This window comes from Salvelinus sp. IW2-2015, linkage group LG17 (assembly GCF_002910315.2).
Source record: "Salvelinus sp. IW2-2015 linkage group LG17, ASM291031v2, whole genome shotgun sequence".
Lineage (NCBI taxonomy): Eukaryota > Metazoa > Chordata > Actinopteri > Salmoniformes > Salmonidae > Salvelinus > Salvelinus sp. IW2-2015.
In genome coordinates, this window is record NC_036857.1 from 7,305,677 (window position 1) to 7,328,884 (window position 23,208).

At 44.8% G+C, this 23,208-nt stretch overlaps 1 protein-coding gene across 1 annotated transcript; it reads left to right on the plus strand.

The window, feature by feature from the left end:
* The first annotated feature begins 2,999 nt into the window (after nucleotides 1-2,999).
* LOC111977284 (keratin, type II cytoskeletal 8) lies at nucleotides 3,000-7,665 on the plus strand. The gene is made up of 9 exons (XM_024006676.2): nucleotides 3,000-3,339; nucleotides 3,906-4,114; nucleotides 4,294-4,354; nucleotides 4,725-4,820; nucleotides 4,947-5,108; nucleotides 5,232-5,357; nucleotides 5,921-6,141; nucleotides 6,292-6,338; nucleotides 6,575-7,665. The coding sequence occupies exons 1-9, from the start codon at nucleotides 3,076-3,078 to the stop codon at nucleotides 6,670-6,672; spliced, it is 1,284 nt and encodes a 427-aa protein (XP_023862444.1). The 5' UTR covers nucleotides 3,000-3,075; the 3' UTR covers nucleotides 6,673-7,665.
* Nucleotides 7,666-23,208: the final 15,543 nt, after the last annotated feature.

Sequence of the window (23,208 nt, forward strand, 5' to 3'; positions counted from 1 at the left end):
TGGCTGTTCGAAATAAAGCAGGTCATTGAGGAGAACGATGACACCTTTGCCAATGTGGCATTCATCAGCCTTCCAACAATCGCCCACCTTTTGAAGAGGCACCAGGTATTTATGAATCACATGAAGAGGTGGTGTCTTTTGAGAGAAACAACAACCGAGTAAAACAACCGAGGGCCGAGTATGTTCAGGTACAGCACTATTTACTGTATTACTGTTACTATTTGATGCACATGCTACTTCACAATATCATATTGGAACTATACTGTAAAAATAACTAACCAAAATATATCTTTAGAGGGTGATGGTGCCTGATGCTGCTGTGAATCATCACAAATATATCTTTGTTGATGAAGCGGGCTTTAACCTGGCCAAAACTCGGCGCCGTGGGCGGAACCTCATCGGCCAACGGGCGAATGTCCAACGTAGGGGAAACATCTCCATGTGCGCAGCTATTTCTGAAGATGGTGTGGTAGGACATAGGCCATTATTTGGATCCTACAACGCTGCACACAATGTGTTTCTCAATGAAATTGAGCAGGCCTATCAAGGTGAAGGGGTCACCTATGTCATTGTGTGGGACAATGTCAGGTTCCACCATGCAGAGGTGTTTCAGGCATGGTTTTGGGCCCATCCCTGATTCATGACCCTATACCTGTCCCCATACACTCCTCTTCTCAACCCTATTGAGGATTGTTTTTTCAGCATGGAGTTGGAAGGTGTACAATCGCCATCCCCATGAGCGTGCCGCCCTCCTGGCCATGGATGAGGCATATGACGACATCAATGCAGACTAATGTTAAACTTAGATTCGCGATGCCGAAAGGTTTTTCCCACGGTGCATGAACAATGAGGACATTCACTGTGATGTGGATGAGAATATATGGCTTATTCCACTACTGCGGTTGAGCCTTACAATACTAATTCCAAATGACAACTAAAGTCTTCTTATAGTAAGAATACTGCCAACAGATTCATTGAAATGGCTCTATAAATATTTGTGTTTGATATTTTCTCCATTTACAGAACCCTGTCAGGTATGAATGGATTTGACTCCTATTTTGGCACACAGCATAGTTTAGATGGATGTGACACACAAATGTTTTACCTTCACAGGTGTTTGGCATCTGGATCAGAAATGTTATTCAGTCCAAATCTCCTGATGTTAAAGGATGCAACCTCCATAACTCCTCAGACAGAGAGAGAACTTAGGTGTTAAACATTTACAAGGCATATATTTACAACACGTTAGTGAGTTAACTGTAACTGATGAAATAGTTAGGAAATTCTTATTAAAAATGTCATGTGTGAGAGGTATTTGTCATTTTTAATTGGGCAAAATCACGCAATCCAATATCTCTCTCTCTCTCTCTCTCTCTCTCTCTCACACACACACACACACACACACACACACACACATATAAATAACATTGCAAACATCCACATTGACTCACCTATATGAGATGTGTAGATAATAGAGATAGGATAATCAGTCTCACACTGCTACAGTTCAAGTGAGAGCAGTGCTCAAAACCAAACCACACGGTTGGTTGTAGACAATCCAGTTATATCTCTGTTACTCTATCTGTGGAACTGTGATGATTGATTCATCTGCCTTCACACCTGGGCAAACCTGACAACCACCTGACAGTGCACTGTAGTCACCCATTAGATGGGGAGGGTCAACCCATAATCATCATTGTAGTCACAGCTGAATGACAGTGAATAGAAGTGTCTGCCTGCATGCTGACAGACCAGTTTGTTGTTTACATCCTACCTCAGAGCTGCCCATTTGTCTACTAGAGAGAGCACCGTATGTGTCACTAGCAGCCAATGTTGATTCAAAATGTGTAGTTTTGTAGGTCTTATGTACACTCTTAGAAAAAAGGGTTCCAAAATGGTTCTTCGGCTGTCCCCATAGGAGAACCCTTTTTGGTTCCAGGTAGAAAACTTTTTGGTTTCCAGGTGAACCATTCTGGGTTCCATGTAGATCCTTCTGTGGAAATGGTTCTATATTGAACCCAAAAGGGTTCTATCTGGAACCAAAAAGGGACAGCCCAAGTACCCTTCAAGGTTCTCGATAGCATTTGATTGACCAGTTTTACCTGAATCTTTTGTGCTGTGATCCAAGTTTTGATATGCAGTCTTGTTTTGGCTTTAATTATTTACATGTCAAGTTTCTAATCTTTTGGAGAAAGATAACGTTGCTTGTGCACACAAATTTAAGGTCAGTTATACTTTTTACCAATTTTGGGATATGGTTTGGATTTGAAGTTCTACTCACAACAAAGCTGTCTGGCAACGTACCATTACTATTGTTACTACTTTATTTGTATGCTGACCTCTAGGGTCACAATTTTATACCAACATCATTTACAATCCTTCAATTACGGTCCTATAGTGCTGTTTAAGACCTGCAACACCAGGGGACGAACTTTCTGATCAATCGATGACTTTCATTTATAAATAAAGGAATAAAGAACCCAAAGAGGTGAGATGCTGGCTAACTGTCACATACTCTCATTACTGGAACACAACTCCCATAACTGGACAAGCTGACTTGGAGAACATGAAAGACACAAATCGTTACCTCTTTTAGATGGCACCAGTAGTTAAAAAGAGAAAATATTAAGTTAAATATAAAGGCCAGTGTAAAGTCTTGTTATTAAAAAACTAAGTCCTAAAGGCTGGCTGATACAGCACATCACATTCCCTCTAAGGTGTTTTTTGACCTTTGAGTGTTCATGTGGTAGAGGTAAAACCACAAGTCTTGGTTCCCTAAAGCAAGTCAGAAGAACAGGTATCCAGGTACACCATGTCTGTAACAGAGGGTGAAGGGGCTTAAAGTAGGTATGTTCAGTATGCATCTGACTGGTTCTTCCACATTGAGAGTGGCATACCGTCACCACCTCTTTAACGCCCACACACATACATACACCCACACACAGACACAGGCTACCCTGGCCCAACCCTGTCCCTTCTATATAAGGGGATGAATTTGTTAACGGTAACCCAGCTCAGCAACTCGAGGCTCAGTCTGCAATCATCCCAGCTGTAATACATTCATACAACGGAACCATGAGCATAAGGACAAAGAATCGCACTGGGACAAGCCCTAATTACATGAGGGACTTCAGCAGCATGTCCTTGGGCTCCAGAAACGGCCCCAGGACCAGCAGCAGCGGCCTCTACATGGGAGGCTCCATCACGGCCGTGACCATCAACAAGAGCCTGCTGGCACCCATCAACCTGGATATCGACCCCAAAATCCAGGCTGTCCGCACTCACGAGATAAACCAGATCAAGGGTCTCAACAACCGCTTTGCCACTTTTATTGATAAGGTACAGTATAAATAGAGTGTTTTTTGCCGCTTGCTGTTTTTTGTCTTTTGTTTGTGTGAATGTTCAACTCAAGTGAAAAATACTGGAAAAAATATTAAAAGTCAGAGTTATTGTGGTAAATCCAGAAAATGTATGAAAAGCATTAAAAATGAGGAGTGCGGTGGATTGCATCACATCTTCTTAATAACGTCATTCTTAATAATAATAATAAGAGGAATATGGTTGTGATGATGGTAATGACACTCCAATCTACATAATAATTAGAGAACCAATCTTGTAAAGTCAATAACAGATTAAGACATTGTTTCCTCCTCTTGGAGTGTTTAACCCTAGAAGCACCTCTCCCTCTGGGCACTGTTTCAACGTTTGTGTGTGTGTGTGTGTGTGTGTGTGTGTGTGTGTGTGTGTGTGTGTGTGTGTGTGTGTACGTGCCTGCGTGTGTGCCTGCGTGTGTGCCTGCCTGCCTGCCTGCATGTGTGCCAAACATGACGTGTGGACTGAGGAGTCCAAACATCTATAATAACAAATCAATTATTCATATGTATGTGTGTATGTGTGTGTCACAGGTGCGACACCTGGAGCAGCAGAACAAGATGCTGGAGACCAAGTGGAAGCTGATGCAGGACCAGACAACTGGCCCCTCCGACATGGAACCTATGTTCCAGACCTACATCAAAAACCTGCAGAGACAGCTGGACCAGATCAACAATGACAAGGACCGGTTGGATATGGAGAACAGGAACATGCACCATAATGTGGAGGACTTCAAATCAAAGTAAGAACACAGTGACGTTAGTCTGTGCGTTAGCCAATTCCTCTGTCATGTTTGTTGTCATGCAAGACATGCATGCTGGGCTGTGACAAAAGACTGCATAATGCAGCTCTTCGGGGCCAGAGTTGGTCTCCCCTGTTATAGAGACCCTAACCCTATTCTATTGCTTTGGCTTGTTCCAGGTATGAAGATGAGAGCAGCAAGAGGAACACAGCAGAGAATGACTTTGTCCTGCTGAAAAAGGTACGCAACTGAATGATAACATTCAGTGAAGAATAGTCTCAGAAATGTATTGTATAGATAAAGTATAGCCAGAGTCCCATTCTGATCTAATCTAACTCATCTGCCGTGGGTCGAAGATTAATAATAGTTAGGGAAAATAGGCGAATCATCAAAGGTGTATTACAAATGTGCCTTTTATGTTCAGTAAAGCTTGAGTATTTTCCATGTTGTGAAAGATGTAGCTACAACTAGCTACGTAAACAAGTGTCAGTAATGCAAACATCCCCATATGAACAGGAAAAAGGGGCTATGACTTGTGTTATGTGAGGCTGCATCAGGTAGGTATGTTTCTCAGTGTCACAGCTGTTGACTGTCTTCTGATGTCCTGTAGGATGTGGACGCTGGTTACCTGTCCAAGGTGGATCTGGAGGACAGGTTGGCTGGGCTGGAAGATGAGGTCAACTTTTTGAAGGTCTTGTACGATCAGGTAAGGCAGTGCTAAATCACACATATATATTTTTGATGCCCCTATAGTCAAAGATGCCAATACTATAGAGACACGGTATTTAGAACTATAGAGATGACAGAAATTACATTGTTTCTTTCATGACAGGAGCTGGGTGAGCTGCAGTCTGACGTGAAGGACACTGTGGTGGTTCAGATGGACAACTCCCGGGGCCTGGACATGAACCAGATCATAGCTGACGTCAAGGCCCAGTACGAAGACATCGCTGCTCGCAGTCGGGAGCAGGCCGAGAGCTGGTACAAGACCAAGGTGAGGAGGTCAGAGGTCAGGAGTTAGAGAATGAGGAAATCTTAAGGGTTCATGCCTACGGGAGCAGTACAGCAGGTCAAACAATAATTCGTAAAATAAACCTGTCGTCTCTGCCCACATCAGGTTGAAAGTTTGGCCGGCCAGGCTGGCCAGGCTGCAGAGGAGCTGCGCAACACCAAGGCTGAGATCGCCGAGCTGAACCGACTCATCAGCCGCCTGCAGAACGAGATCCTGGCTGTCAAGGGACAGGTGAGCACCGCAACTGACTGGAAGGAGTAATAAAGAATTTTATAATTGAAGACTGTTTTAATCACAGACTATAGTGTCAGACTGGATAGAACACCACCTTATAATTGAGGAGTACTGTACTGTATGTCAAGGCTTGGTGCCAGACTGATTTCTGCTTTGGCCAACTTATCATTATCTTCGGTTTGGCACAACACCAATGTGGCATTGTTGATCGCAAAAACAATGTTACACTCTCAGGCTAAAATACCAATATATCTTTGTCTTTGTCTGGGAGGACAAAGACACATTTTAGAATGGAGCAATTAAGTCATATGCCGGAAGACAGCACATGTCTCAGCTCACTGGGTATAATTACACCTACACAAATGGACGACAGATGATGACACAGTGTTTATGCATACCTGAACTACATAGGCCTACGTTATGCATACAATGATGTATTCTGGGCTATAATGAAAACCTAATGACTGTAAAAATGACCCATGATAACAGCGTGGAGAAAACCACGCTTATCTTTTCTGTTCCAAATGCCTTCTGATACATTTCCCTCCTTAACCCTACAGAAGGCCAACCTGGAGAGCCAGATAACCGAGGCGGAGGAACATGGGGAGATTGTCGTAAAGGATGCCAGGACTCTAATCAAGGACCTGGAGGTAGCTATGCAGAGAGCCAAGCAGGACATGGCCTGCCAGATCAGGGAGTACCAGGACCTGATGAACGTCAAGCTGGCCTTGGACATCGAGATTTCCACCTACAGGAAACTGCTGGAGGGGGAGGAGACCAAGTAAGGAGATGATGAAACTCTGAGGGACTCAAAGTTCCACTATGACCAGCTCCTCTGCATAGACAGCTTCCGAAATCCATGATGCAGAGAAAATTACGTGTGTGTATAGCTTTATGATGTTCTTATTCTCTCTTCCCCTTCTGTCCACAGATTTGGACAACAATCAATTACCAACATTTCTACCACAAAGCCTTGTTGTAAGTTGTCTTTCACCCTAAACTACTAGAAGCACCTGACAGAACTATTCTCTCTAAAGTTAGCATTTTTATTCTCCTCTCACATTCCTTTACCTTGTTTTACGAAGGCTTATACTATTGATAGGATTTAGGGATCGAAAACAGGTGTGGTGATTGGCAGGAAGAGGGATAAGGGAATCTTGATGGTGACATGAGCCTTTGTAATAACAACCCGCATCCTCCTCTTTTCCCCCCAGACACCATGCCAGAGACTAGCTGCCAGCAGCCCACCCGATCTTCTGCTGTCTTCATCAAAATGGTGGAAACCACCAACTCCTACAGATCGTACCACTGAAAAACAACATGTTGCTGAGACACAACATGACTCAGAGAGGTCATTTTCTGAAGGGGCTACAGTTTTCATAACAATCCATGGCACTCATAACATATTCATAGCAGCCTATTGATGCAGTCATAGAGCATTATGAGACTGTAGAGCCCCTTGGCTGTGATATATACCATACTATGAATATTTATAAGACAATATCACTTCATAAGAATTTGCATCAAGTAAAGTGTTACTGTTACTTTATACCATGGCATTGTTGAATACTTGTTTTTGATTGGCTTGAAGGGCATTCTAGAACGTGCACTGTTTTCCTATAACGCATGGTATATTTGCACGGTAGAATTCAATGGCTATAGTTAATTCTTACATGTTCTATGTTTGAGCTGCTTTTGAAAGCAAAGTCGAATTGAAAACATCATTGCCATTGTTGAATTCGGTTTTCATAATGGCAAGCTAGGACTGGTGATTTAGTTAGCTAAACTAGCATGTCTGTTTGTTTGGTTACCACGGCAACTACTGTAGCTATCTAGTAAACTTGCTAGCTACTTCAGTGGATGTTGAAAACATTTCTACCGGCAAATGAACTCATTTCTATTGGCAATTATGTTAAATAATAGTCATGGTATAAAATGGATAATCAACGCTGGGCTCTTTGTGTTCTCTGGAAACTAATGCAACTCTGTGTGAGGTCAGTTCCACTCTGCTAGCACGTAGTGGAACACACCGCGTCGTTAATTATTTTCCATAGAACGCATAGAGCCCCTCGTTGATTATCCCTTACATATACTTCATCATACTACATCAGAGAAATGGTCTGTCAACCAGACCTCACAGAACCACTTGTTATTTATTTGTTATGCTGTACTATAAACTGAATTGAGCTTGTTTCCTAGTATAAGATTAGCCTAAAATCTGTTTCTTTACTTCTATTAAAACGGTGTAATTATGCAATATCATGTACCAAGATGTTCAGACACAAATAAAGACTCATAATGGGGATCACATGCAATCATTTGACTCATCTTTCACTTCTGACAGATTAATGACTAGACTACACAACCGCATGTTCTACATTCTCTTCATTCCAACCTCCACAAAGTACCAGATGTTGTGTGATGGTTATTATGACAATACCTTCCTATAAGGAAGATGGGATCCACCCAAATCATTTGAGTTCCTGGATCCTTTCACAGCATTATAAGGCTGCGTTGAGATGACCCAAGCCCAGCTCAGTTAATCCCTACCATTGTGACGCAGAGTTGTCATAATGCTTCAGCAAATGTATATTACACCAGGGGTGTTGGTAGACACAATACAAGTAACCTAATTTATGTCCCTCTAACTGTCCTGAATGCCTCTGCTGATCGTACAGCTATTGTATGCATTAATCATGTACCTATGAACCAGATTTATCCTATTAACACTGAGCCGGTGTGCCCTAGGAGGAAGTCCACTGTGTGCAGCTCACCCTGCACTAACATAAATAACATGAGCATATCTACTTCTGCTAAGCTTCCCAGTAAAGCAATAAAATAAGTAAGCATCCCAGAAGAAAAGTGCTCAAAATAGCCCACATTAACATACATGTATGTAGCTTAAGAAACAAGGTTGATGAAATCAATAATTTGCTAGTAACAGATGACATTCATACTCTCATATTGTGTGTGACTAGGGTGGGCATTCTAGTTTCTTTATTTCTATGTTTTCTATTTCTTTGTGTTTGGCCGGGTGTGGTTCTCAATCAGAGGCAGCTGTCTATCGTTGTCTCTGATTGAGAATCATACTTAGGTAGCCTTTTGCCCACGTGTCTTTGTGGGAAGTTGTTTTCTGTATAGTTTTAGTTACCTTACAGAACTGTTCGTTTCTCGCTTTGTTATTTTTGTTCTAGTGTTCAGATTTAAATAAATATCATGAACACGTGCTGCGCTTTGGTCCACTCCTTCTTCATCAGACGAGCGTTACACATATCTCTGAAACTCACTTAGATAATACCTTTGATGACACAGTGGTAGCAAAACAAGGTTATAACATTTACAGGAAAGATAAAGGTGTTGCTGTTTATATTCAGAACCACATTCCTGTAAAGATTAGAGAGGATCTCATGTTAAATACTGTTGAAGTAATATGGCTACAGTTTCATCTGCCTCACCTAAAGCCCATTCTGGGGGGAAGCTGCTATAGACCACCAAGTGTTAACAGTCAGTATCTGGATAACATGTGAGAAATGCTTGATAATGTATGTGATATCAACAGAGGTATATTTTCATTTTGATTTAAATATTGACTGGCTTTCATCAAGCTGCCCACTTAATAAAAAACTTCAAACTGTAACCAGTGTCTGCAATCTGGTTCAGGTTATCAGTCAACCTACCAGGGTAGTTACAAACAGCACAGGAATGAAATCATCAACATGTATTGATCACATATTTACTAATGCTGCAGAAATTAGCTTGAAAGCAGTATCCATAGCCATCAGATGTAGTGATCACAATATAGTAGCCATATCTAGGAAAACCAAAGTTCCAAAGGCTGGGCCTAAAATAGTGTATAAGAGGTCATACAATACATTTTGTAATGATTTCTATGTTGTTAATGTAAAGAATATTTGTTGGGCTGTGGTATGTAATGAGGAGCAAACAGTTTGAAGCATTTCAAATTATGAAAGACAAGCATTGTAATTTTGAATTTTGAGTGTGGAAGAGGTGAAAAAAATATTGTTGTCTGACAACTTGGATGGAATATTTCTGAGGATAATAGCGGACGATATTGCCACTCCTATTTGCCATATTATCAATTTAAGCCTACTAGAAAGCTTGTGCCCCCAGGCTTGGAGGGAAGCAAAAGTCATTCCGCTACCTAAGAATAGTAAAGCCCCCTTTACAGGCTCAAATAGACGACCAATCAGAATGTTACCAACCCTTAGTAAACTTTTGGAAAAAATGATATTTGACCATATACCATGCTATTTTAAAGTAAACAAATTGACAAACTTTCAGCATGCTTATATGGAAGGGCATTCAACAAGCACACACTTACACAAATGACTGATGATTGGCTGAGAGAAATTGATGATATAAAGATTGTGGGGGCTGTTTTGTTAGACTTCAGTGCGGCTTTTGACATTATCGATCATAGTCTGCTGCTGGAAAAACGTATGTGTTATGGCTTTACACACCCTGCTATATTGTGGATAAAGAGTTACCTGTCTAACAGAACACAGAGGGTGTTCTTAATGGAAGCCTCTCCAACATAATCAGGAATTCCCCAGGGCAGCTGTCTAGGCCTATTACTTTTTTCAATTTTTACTAATGACATGCCACTGGCTTTGAGTAAAGCCAGTGTGTCTGTGTATGCAGATGACTCAACACTATACATGTCAGCTACTAAAGCGACTGAAATGACTGCAACACTTAACAAAGAGTTGCAGTTTGCTTCAGAGTGAGTCGCAAGGAATAAGTTAGTCCTAAATATTTCTAAATCTCAAAGCATTGTATTTTGGACAAATAATTCACTAAACCCTAAACCTCAATTAAATCTTGTAATAAATAATGTGGAAATTGAGCAAGTTGAGGTGACTAAACTGCTTGGAGTAACCCTGGATTGTAAACTGTCATGGTCAAAACATTTGATACAACAGTAGCTAAAATGGGGAGAAGTATGTCCCTAATAAAGTGCGGCTCTACCTTCTTAACAGCACTATAAACAAGGCAGGTCCTACAGGCCCTAGTTTTGTTGCACCTGGACTACTGTTCAGTTGTGTGGTCAGGTGCCACAAAAGGGGAAAATTGCAATAGGCTCAGAACAGGGCAGCACGGCTGGCRGTTTGGATGTACACATAGAGCTAATTAATAATATGCATGTCAATCTCTCCTGGCTCAAAGTGGAGGAGAGATTGACTTCATCACTACTTGTTTTTATGAGAGGTATTGACATGTTGAATGCAACAAGCTGTCTGTTTCAACTACTGGCACACAGCTCGGACACCCATGCATACCCCACAAGACAAGTCACAAGAGGACTCTTAACAGTGCCCAAGTCCAGAACAGAGTATGGGAGGCTCACAGTACTAAATAGAGCCATGACTACATGAAACTCTATTCCACATCAAGTAACTGATGCAAGCAGTAACATTAGATAAAAAAAAAAACAGATAAAAATACACCTTATCGAACAGCGGGTACTGTGAAGCAACACAAACATAGACACAGACACATGCATACACACACACGATAACATACACACTATACACACACGCACGTACACATGCATTTTGTACTGTAAACATGTGGTAGTGGTGGAGTAGGGTACACAGTGTGTTGTGAAATCTGTGAATGTATTGTAATGGCAGCAGCTAATGGGGATCCATAATAAATACAAATACACATTTTCACACTCAGCAGACCTGAAACCAGACAATGAGAGATAGAGTGAGAAGAGAGAAAGAGAGAACAAAACTAAACAGGTTTATGTTTTCATAAAAGTTTTCTTGTGTATAATTTGGAACAATAAGTGAAAGACAACAACTGGGTTTGTAGGTATAACCAAAGGAAATTGTGATAATGGGGCAGGCGAGAGTGGGCTTATATAACAGCACATTCAGATATCAATGACTTGTGTAGAACAGACATGGGCTTATTCACTTGGTGCAAATAACAGCACATTCAGATAGCAATGTCTTGTGAATAATAATAATACTTTTTTAAAACTAGGCAAGTCAGTAAAGAACAAATTCTTATTTACAATGACAGCCTACTGGGGAACAGTGGGTTAACTGCCTTGTTCAAGGGGAAAACGACAGATTTTTACCTTGTCAGCTCAGGGATTTGATCCAGCAACCTTTCGGTTACTGCCCCAACGCTCTAACCACTAGGCTACCTTCCGCCCCACAACATACAACTGTTGTGTAGAAAAGAGAATAATAGGCAGTTATGCCAGCATCCGGCTGACCAAAACAGATGAACTCAGGGTCTTAGTTATAGGCTACAACTAGAGTCTGGAGTTTTTATGCATCAGGTCACGTCTTCTTCAGGAAAAACTAGAATCTAGACACAAGACGACTGGACCCTACCCAACGAAGCTATTTGATATGAAGAGCAAAAGGCCTTTACTGGGCTAGATGATGATAATTATTGACAGTGCTTGACAGATTAACCCCGCCCACTCTAGCACTCTCCCTCCTTCCACCTCTTGATGAATGGAATGTTGTTTTCAGGAAGTGCAGAAATATTTTATCTTAGATGCATTGTCGCTAACACCCTACTGTTGTTCTGAATCATACACTTATCTGTCTCGTTGTGGTATGTGATGACTCAACCTAAATGTTACTTTGTGTGTAAATGGCTGTGATTGCACACTATATATACAAAAGTATGTAGACACCCCTTCAAATTAGTGGATTTGGCTATTTCAGCCACATCCGTTGCTGACAGGTGTATAAAATCACGCACACACAGCCATGCAATCTCCATAGACAAACATTGGCAGTAGAATGGCCTTACTTAAAAGCGCAGTGACTTTCAATGTGGCACCGTCATAGGATGTCACCTTTCCATCAAGTCAGTTTGTAAAATTCCTGCCCTGCTAGAGCTGCCCCGGTCAACTGTAAGTACTGTTATTGTGAAGTGGAAACGCCTAGGAGCAACAACGGCTCAGCCGCGAAATGGTAACTGACACAAGCTCACAGAAAACATTGGCCCCAGCCTACATCCATGGTGCAGCTGCAATGTTTCCTGGGATTCGCCAACTTTTATCGCCGCTTTATCCGGGGTTACAGCACCCTGGCTTCCCCACTGTCTGCACTCACTTCTCTCAAGGTTCTGTTCAAATCAAATGTATTTATATAGCCCTTCTTACATCAGCTGATATCTCAAAGTGCRGTACAGAAACCCAGCCTAAACCCTCAAACAGCAAGCAATGCAGGTGTAGAAGCACGGTGGCTAGGAAAAACTCCCTAGAAAGGCCAAAACCTAGGAAGAAACCTAGAGAGGAACCAGGCTWTGAGGGGTGGCCAGTCCTCTTCTGGATGTGCCGGTGGAGATTATAACAGAACATGGCCAAGATGTTCAATGTTCATAAATGACCAGCATGGTCAAATAAAAGATGAAACAGAGGTAGTTCGAGTGCCACCAAATCACCAACCTCAGAGTAAATGTCAGTTGGCTTTTCATAGCGATCATTAAGAGTACCTCTACCCGCTCCTGCTGTCTCTAGAGAGTTGAAAACAGCAGGTCTGGGACAGTACGTCACGGGTCAGAGATCATCAGGGTTCCATAGCCGCAGTAGAACAGTTGAAACGGAGCAGCAGCACGGCCAGGTGGAGCTGGGAGAGCAAGGAGTCAGTCATCAGGGTAGACCTGAGGCAGCCTCAAGCGGCTCAGTCTCCGAGAGAAGAGAAAGAAAGAAAGAAAGAAGAATTAGAGAGAGCATACTAAATTCACACAGGACACCGCAGAAACAGAAGAAACTCCAGTATAACAAACTACCCGTAGCGCGTCGCCCGATATCAACAACTTTAGCGCGGGCAGGCAAAACTAACTGAGGAGGCGGAACAGGAGAGGTCAGGACACTGTGGCCCCATCGCGAGATATACCCCCAGACAGGGCCAAACAGGAAGGATATAAACCCCACCCACTTTGCCAAAGCACAGCCTCACCACACCACACTAGAGGAGATACCTTCACACACAACCAACTTACCATCCTGAGAACAAGGCCGCAGTATAGCCCACAAACGCCCGACAAACCCAAGGGCGCCCAACCAGACAGAAAAGACCACGTCATGACTCAACCCACTCAAGTGACGCACCCTCCTAGACGACGCAGAAAGAGCACCAGTAAGCCAGTGACTCAGCCTCTGTAATAGGTAGAAGGCAGAGAACCCAGCCGAAGAGAGGGAACCGGCCAGGCAGAGACAGCAAGGGCGTCCGTTGCTCCAGAGCCTTTCCGTTCACCTTCACACTCCTGGCCAGACTACACTCAATCATATGACCCACTGAAGAGAGCTCAGAGACTCTTACAAGTAACGACTTAAGTTGACGACCGAGTTTCGCGTCTCTCACATAGGGTAGGCAGACCATTTCCATAAAAATGGAGCTCTATATGGAGAAAGCCCTGCCTCCAGCTGTTTTGCTTGAAATTCAGATGAGCAATTAGAGAGGCCGGCCGTTTGTGACCGTACGTACGTGTAGGTATGTACCAGGCAGGACAAAATCTAAAAATAGAGATCATCCAGTGATGATCCATGGCACGAAGCCTCCAGTGATGATCCATGGCACAGAAGCCTCCAGTGAGGAGTTATGGCACGACCTCCATGCGTCGCCCTCTAGTCCGGAGCCTCCAGTGTCCTTCCCTAGTCCGAGCTCCTCCAAGCGTTCTTCCTCAGCTCCGGAGCCTCCCAGCGACCCCTCTAGTCCGGAGCACCAGAGTCCTCCTCCCGTCCGGAAGCAGCCAGAGTCCACCCTCCCGTCCGGAGCAGCCAGAGTCCCCCTCCGTCCGGAGAGCCCAGAGTCTCCCTCACCTACCGGAGCAGCCAGAGTCTCCTCGCTCCGAGCAAGAGCTCCCTCCCGTCCGCCGATTGCGGGCCGGCCGGAGGCAGCGCAGGCCAGCACGCCCTCCGCTGCTTGCCAGAGCTCCGCATGCCGGCTATGACCTAAGAGCCTCCCGCCGTCGAAGCCCGCGCTGCCTAGAGTATAAACGACTTCCAGTCCGCTGTACGGCTCTGCCAAGAGTTCCCTCCATTCGGCGTTCCGTTGTAAGGGTCGGCTGCGCGAGGGTTCCACTGACCCAGAACGCTACCATAAGGCGCGGCCAAAGACAAGTGTGATGTGGATCACGTGCCGTCACACAAGCGCCACCCCGGAAATGCCACTCAACTTCCTTTGAGTCGGAAAAGCCATGAAAACCGGTTGTTGCGGCACCGGAGCCGCTACCTGGGGGGGGTACTGTCACGCCCTGACCGTAGATTGCTTTGTATGTTTATTTTAGTTTGTCAGGTGTGAGTGGGTGGGTATTCTATGTTGTAGGTCTAGTTTTCTGTTTCTATGGTGTTGGCCTGATGGTTCTCAATCAGAGGCAGCTGTCTATCGTTGTCTCGATTGAGAGCCATACTAGGTAGCCTGTTCTCCCACTTTTGTGGGGTTATTTTTTCTTGTAGTGTGTTATACCTGTCAGAACTGTTCGTTGGTCATTTGTTGTTTTGTTCGTCGATTATTGATTAAAAGTATTATGGAACTACAGTACGCTGCACTTGGTCCTCCTCTCCTTCTCCCGACGACTTTTCGTTACATATTAATAGAATCAGCTGCCTAGTCCTCAGATTGCTTTGTTAACTTCCGCTACGGACTCTTTGGCCATTACGATCATTCTATACAACCGCTGAATTGTCAGGGCGCAAAATATACTAAAAATATTTATTAATCATGCAATCACAAAGTGAAATATACCAAAACACAGCTTAGCTTGTGTTAATCCACCTATCGTGTCAATTTTGAAAATATGCTTGGCAGCGAAAGCAATCCAAGCTTTTGTGAGTGTATCAAGCAATGCTACAACAGCTAGCCCCAAATTAGCATGGTCACGAAAGTCAGAAAAGCAATAAAATTAATCGCTTACCTTTGATAACTTCGAATGTTTGCACTCACGAGACTCCCGTTACACAATAAATGTTATTCGATAAATATTACTTTTATAACAAAAAAACGATTATGGGTTGCGCGTTATTCAGAAAACCAAAGCCTCGTCCGTTCGACGAAAACCAAAAAGTATCCGTAATGTTCGTAGAAACATGTCAAATGTTTTTATAATCAATCCTCAGGTTGTTTTTAACAAACATAATCGATAAATTTCAACCGACCGTAACCTATCAATAAAAAGAGAGAAAAAAATGGAGAGCTACCCTCTGGCGCGCAGAACTAACAAGAGAACACCTGACTAGTTTTGAAATATCTCGCTCAACACCATTTTCAAAAGAAAGCCTAAACATGTCTAAAAGCCTGGTTCACACCTTGAGAAGCCATGGAAAAGGAACTGGTTCCATACCCTGTAAAATGGAAAAAAGACGGGCCAGGAAACACAGATTTAAAGAAAAATTCAACTTCCGGGTAGATTCCCAGGTTTGCGCACTGCAGACTCATTTTGTTAACTCACCAGATAATATTTGACATTGTTGGAAACTTTGAGATTGTTCGATCCTAACTGCAAATTAATTGCATATTCTCACATCTGACAATAAAATTCCGTTTGCCTTGGAAACGTTATTTAAAAAAAAAGATATATAATATATACACGCTAATAAGACTCCCACGTCACAATTAAAGCCAGCTACATATCACAGATATCTGTGCCATTATGCATAAATCCAGTGAAGTTTTCTGAGCCCTGAGGTTCGGCTGGAGGTTGGATTAAACGGCCTGTGAGACGGAAGAGGAAATTTCCTTTGGAATAATAGGTCCATTTAATGTGAGGGCTAATTCTAGTAGATTAACAAAATATATAAATCCTCTAGTTCCTGAATTACACCATGACTATCATGAACCCCCCCACCCCGCTACTTCTGACCTTGCCGGAGAGATATATTTCCTGTCTGCGCGAATATGCGCTTACTGACTATGACAGAGTACCCTTCCAAAGGATAGCATCAGTACTCCTTGTCCCGTCTTGTCGTGTCCCGTGTATATAATAATATTACATATTTTCTTCCGCATAAAATTATATACAGTGGGAGAACAAGTATTGGATACACTGCCGATTGCAGGTTTCCTACTTACAAAGCATTGAGGTCTGTAATTTTTTATCATAGTACACTTCAACTGTGAGAGATGAATCTAAAACAAAAATCCAGAAAACCACATTGTATGATTTGGGATGAAACCATGTGCAGGAAGACAAGACAAAACCAATGGAAATGAAAAAATGGATCAATGATGGCTAGAACTACCGTCGAGCGCCAGCACCGCCCGAACAAGGAGAGGCTTCGACTTCGGCAGAAGTCGTGACAGTACCACCCCCTACGCGTGGCTCCAGCCAGTGTGCCGACACCGCCTCGGACGCCCTGAGGGCGAGGTGCAGGCGTCCGGATGGAGACGGAAATTCTCGCAGCATGAAGAACTAACACGTCCTCAACGCAACCAGCGATCTCTTCTCCGGACCGGGACCCCCACCATCCACGAGGTACTGAAGGCCCCTCGCCCGACGTCTCGAATCCAAGATGGATCGAACGGAGTCCGCCGGGACCCCCTCGATGTCCAGAGGGGGCGGAGGAACATCCCGCACTTCAGCCTCCTGGAGCGGGCCAGCCACCACCGGCCTGAGGAGAGACACATGGAACGAGGGGTTAATACGGTAATTAGTGGGTAGCTGTAACCTATAACATACCTCGTTCACTCTCCTCAGGACTTTAAACGGCCCCACAAACCGCGGACCCAGCTTCCGACAGGGCAGGCGGAGGGGCAGGTTTCGGGTCGAGAGCCAGACCCTGTCGTCTGGTGCGAACACCGGGGCCTCACTGCGGTGACGGTCTGCGCCAACTTTCTGGCACAGTATGGCGCGCTGAGGGTGGATGTGGGCAGCCTCCCAGGTTTCCTCCGCGCGCCGGAACCAATTGTCCACCGCAGGAGCCTCGGTCTGACTGATGCTAAGGAGCCAGAACCGGCTGATACCCTAATACACATTGAAAGGGAGAAAGGTTAGTGGAGGAGTGGCGGAGCGAGTTCTGGGCCATCTCTGCCCAGGGCACAAACTTCGCCCACTCCTCCGGCCGGTCCTGGCAATAAGACCGCAGAAACCTACCCACATCCTGGTTAACTCTCTCCACCTGCCCATTACTCTCGGGGGGAAAACCTGAGGTAAGGCTGACCGAGACCCCCAGACGTTCAATGAACGCCTTCCAGACCCTTGACATGAACTGGGGACCCTGATCAGACACTATATCCTCAGGCACCCCATAGTGCCGGAAGACGTGTGTAAACAGAGTGCCCTGCCTGCTGCCTCGATTCCCAGAGGAACCAACCCGGTACCGACCAGCAGTGTGACCTCTGCGACCATATATGGTGCACGAGCGGGAAACCCCTCCGGTCTCCCTGCGCACCGTCCCTCCCAACTCCATGGGTACAGGAGAGAGGGTGCGGGAGGATGGAACAACCAGACCCCGATCTAGACGTCCACGAGTAGCCAGCATGTTGTCCAGTCTGATGGACAGGTCCACCAGCTGGTCGAAGGTGAGGGTGGTGTCTCTGCAGGCCAGCTCCCGATGGACGTCCTCGCGTAGACTACAGCGGTAATGGTCATTCAGAGCCCTGTCGCTCCATCCAGCGCCGGCAGCCAGGGTCCTAAACTCCAGAGCAAACTCCTGTGCGCTCCTCGTCTCCTGCCTCAGATGGTAAAGGCGCTCACCCGCCGCTCTGCCTGTGGGTGGTCGAATACTGTCCGGAAATGGCGGGTGAACTCCTCAAAATGGTGCAACGCCGCATCCTCTTCTCCACACACAGCGCTGGTCCACTCCAGGGCTTTCCCGGTGAGGCACGAGACGAGGGCGTAACTCTTCTCACGGTCCGATGGAGCTGGGTGGACCGTGGCCAGATACAAGCTTAGTTTGAGGAGGAAACCCTGGCAGCCGGCAGTATCTCCGTCGTACCTCTGTGGCAGGGATAAATGGATCCTGCTGGGTTCAGGCGGGGAAGGGGCGCTCAGGGGAGACCCCGGTTGTGCTGGTGGAGGCGCTGGAAAAACTCCCTGTGGCTCCCAGCGGTCCATATTCTGGACAACGCGATCCATGGCGGCGCTCAGATTGTAAATCATCTCCGTATGTTCCATTATGCGCTCCTCCACCTCCATGGCCAGGGTACCTTCTCCTGCTGACTTCATGTTTGGTCAGAGATTCTGTCAGAGTCGTGTGTATAGGTGGCAGGGAAGTCAGGCGCAGGAGAATCAAACTTAATGAAATGGAGTTGTTTAATGACTGTAAACAAAACATAACTCCAAAACTATGAATAAAAATAAAACAAAGTGGGTACGAGGACCCGTCACACACCAATACAAACAACACAAAATCTGAATAACAAACAATCTCTGACAAAGACATGAGGGGAAACAGAGGGTTAAATACACAACAGGTAATGAATGGGATTGAAACCAGGTGTGTATGAAGACAAGACAAAACCAATGGAAAATGAAAAATGGATCAATGATGGCTAGAAGACCAGTGACGTCGAGCGCTGAGCACTGCCCGAACAAGGAGAGGCTTCGACTTCGGCAGAAGTCGTGACAGATAGCCTGCAGAGTTCTGTCCTACTATCCAGGTCTGTACCCAAACAATTTGAACTTCTACTTTAAAAAATCCACCTCTCTAAAAACAAGTTTCTCACCGTTGCCGCCTGCTATAGACCACCCTCTGCCCCCAGCTGTGCTCAGGACACCATATGTGAACTGATTGCCCCCATCTATCTTCAGAGCTCGTGCTGCTAGGTGACCTAAACTGGGACATGCTTAACACTCCAGCCATCCTACAATCTAAGCTTGATGCCCTCAATCTCACACAAATTATCAATGAACCTACCAGGTACCACCCCAAAGCCGTAAACACGGGCACCCTCATAGATATCATCCTAACCAACTTGCCTTCTAAATACACCTCTGCTGTTTTCAACCAAGATCTCAGCAATCACTGCCTCATTGCCTGCATCCTAATGGGTCAGCGGTCAAACGACCTCCACTCATCACTGTCAAACGCTCCCTGAAACACTTCAGCGAGCAGGTCTTTCTAATCGACCTGGCCCGGGTATCCTGGAAGGATATTGACCTCATCCCGTCAGTAGAGGATGCCTGGTTATTTAAAAAAAATGCCTTCCTCACCATCTTAAATAAGCATGCCCCATTCAAGAAATGTAGAACCAGGAACATATATAGCCCGTGGTTCTCTCCAGACCTGACTGCCCTTAACCAACACAAAAACATCCTGTGGCGTTCTGCATTAGCATCGAACAGCCCCCGTGATATGCAACTTTTCAGGGAAGTTAGAAACCAATATACACAGGCAGTTAGAAAAGCCAAGGCTAGTTTTTTCAAGCAGAAATTTGCATCCTGCAACACAAACTCAAAAAYGTTCTGGGACACTGTAAAGTCCATGGAGAATAAGAACACCTCCTCCCAGCTGCGCACTGCACTGAGGATAGGAAACTCTGTCACCACCGATAAATCCACTATAATCGAGAATTTCAATAAGCATTTTTCTACGACTGGCCATGCTTTCCACCTGGCTACCCCTACCACGGTCTACAGCACTGCACCACCCACAGCAACTCGCCCAAGCCTTCCCCATTTCTCCTTCTCCCAAATCCAGTCAGCTGATGTTCTGAAAGAGCTGCAAAATCTGGACCCTACAAATCAGCCGGGCGAGACAATTTGGACCCTTTCTTTCTAAAATTATCTGCCGAAATTGTTGCAACCCATAATAAATACCTGTTCAACCTCTCTTTCGTGTCGTCTGAGATTCCCAAAGATTGGAAAGCAGCTGCGGTCGTCCCCCTCTTCAAAGGGGGGGACACTCTTGACCCAAACTGCTACAGACCTATATCTATCCTACCCTGCCATTCTAAGGTCTTCGAAAGCCAAGTCAACAAACAGATTACCGACCATTTCGAATCCCACCGCACCTTCTCCGCTATGCAATCTGGTTTCAGAGCTGGTCATGGGTGCACCTCAGCCACGCTCAAGGTCCTAAACGATATCTTAACCGCCATCGATAAGAAACAATACTGTGCAGCCGTATTCATTGACCTGGCCAAGGCTTTCGACTCTGTCAATCACACATCCTCATCGGGCAGACTGCATTGCCTTGGTTTCTCAAATGATTGCCTCGCCTGGTTCACCAAACTCTTCTCTGATAGAGGTCAGTGTGTCAAATCGGAGGGCCTGTTGTCTGGGCCTCTGGTAGTCTCTATGGGGTGCCACAAGGTTCAATTCTTGGGCCAACTCTCTTCTCTGTATACATCATGATGTCGCTCTTGCTGCTGGTGAGCTCTTGATCCACCTCTACGCAGACGACACCATTCTGTATACTTCTGGCCCTTCTTGGACACTGTGTTAACAACCCTCCAGACGAGCTTCAATGCCATACAACTCTCCTTCCGTGGCCTACAACTTCTCTTAAATACAAGTAAAACTAAATGCATTGCTCTTCAACCGATCGCTGCCTGCACCTGCCCGCCCGTCCAGCATCACTACTCTGGACGGTTCTGACTTAGAATATGTGGACAACTACAAATACCTAGGTGTCTGGTTAGACTGTAAACTCTCCTTCCAGACTCACATAAAACATCTCCAATCCAAAGTTAAATCTAGAATTGGCTTCCTATTTCGCAACAAAGCATCCTTCACTCATGCTGCCAAACATACCCTCATACTGACCATCCTACCGATCCTCGACTTCGGCGATGTCATTTACAAAATAGCCTCCAATACCCTACTCAGCAAATTAGATGCAGTCTATCACAGTGCCATCCGTTTTGTCACCCAAGCCCCATATACTACCCACCACTGCGACCTGTACTCTCTCGTTGGCTGGCCCTCGCTTCATACTCGTCGCAAAACCCACTGGCTCCAGGTCATCTARAAGACCCTGCTAGGTAAAGTCCCCCCTTATCTCAGCTCGCTGGTCACCATAGCAGCACCCACCTGTAGCACGCGCTCCAGCAGGTATATCTCTCTGGTCACCCCCAAAGCCAATTCCTCCTTTGGCCGCCTCTCTGCCTCGCCTCTCCAGTTCTCTGCTAATGACTGGAACGAACTACAAAAATCTCTGAAGCTGGAAACACTTATCTCCCTCACTAGATTTGAGCACCAGCTGTCAGAGCAGCTCACAGATTACTGCACCTGTACATAGCCCATTTATAATTTAGCCCAAACAACTACCTCTTCCCCTACTGTATTTATTTATTTATTTTGCTCCTTTGCACCCTATTATTTCTATTTCTACTTTGCACATTCTTCCACTGCAAATCTACCATTCCAATGTTTTACTTGCTATATTGTATTTACTTCGCCACCATGGCCTTTTTTTTGCCTTTACTTCCCTTATCTCACCTCATTTGCTCACATTGTATATCGACTTATTTTTCTACTGTATTATTGACTGTATGTTTGTTTTACTCCATGTGTAACTCTGTGTTGTTGTATGTGTTGAACTGCTTTGCTTTATCTTGGCCAGGTCGCAATTGTAAATGAGAACTTGTTCTCAACTTGCCTACCTGGTTAAATAAAGGTGAAATAAATAAAAAAATAAATAAAAAAATCTCGAGAGAGCCATGTTTCCGTGAAACAAAGTATGTTACAGACCCCGATGTCTCTCTGGAAAGAAATCCTTGCTCTAAGCTCATCAACTTTGTTATCCAAAGACTGAACATTAGCGAGGAATATACCTGGAAGCGGTGGGTGGTGTGCGTTCCTCCTAAGTCGAACCAGCAGGCCGCCTCCAGTGCCTCTCCTCCACCAGCGATGTTTTGGGTCGGCCTCTGGAATATGTTAAATTGCTCTGGGGAGAGGGAACAAAGGATCTGCTCCAGGGAAGTCGTATTCCTGGTCGTAATGCTGGTATTTCTGGTGAGTTACCACCGCTCTAATATCCAATYGTTCTTCCCGGCTGTATGAAATGACACAAAACGTTTCCTGAACTAACAATGTAAAAAAGAGTACATAAAAAAATGAAATACTGCAAAGTTTTCTAAGAGCTAGTCGCGATGCAGCCATCTCCGTTGGCACCCTATTTAACGTCCTCCGAAGAGGGGGGGTGGGGTGGTGGATGGGTTAATAAAAAATGAAAAGGCTGATTGATACTGGCAAGATCAGTGGGTTTATATTTTTCATTATAAACTGGGTGGTTCGAGCRCTGAATGCTGATTGGCTGACAGCCGTGGTATTTCAGACCATACCCCACGGGTATGACAAAACATWTATTTTTACTGCTCTAATTACGTTGGTAACCAGTTTATAATAGCAAACAAGGCACCTCGGGGTTTGTTGGTATATGGCCAATATACCACGGAAGGGCTGTGTCCAGGCACTCCGCGATGCGTCGTACATAAGAACAGCCCTTAGCCGTGGTATATTGGCCATATAACACACACCCTTTTGCCTTATTGCTTAATTAGACAATGAGGCTAACCATGTTGAAGGATACCAGACTTCTACAGCTACTGTACATGCCGTTCATTGGATTAGTGCAAGCCCACCCCTGTAATGAAGGTAGGCCTTAAGTATGACATGCTCAGGAGATAGACATTATTAGCAAATATTAGTATCAAGAGGGTGTGCAGAAAGGAATATTTTAACGTTCAATTGATTTAATTTCAAAATTCTGGCTGCTTGAAATAAAGTCATCCCAGTGTAATTAATGTGCAGTTCAACACTAGTACCACAAGGTGTCAGCGCTAGCATTTTTTTTTACTATATGTAAACAAACCACTAGCTTGGTCTCTTGAGAACCAGATGATCCCAATAATTGAGGTAGCCTAACGATGCCCCCGTCTGGTATGTTCTATTGCAAACGGTCTGG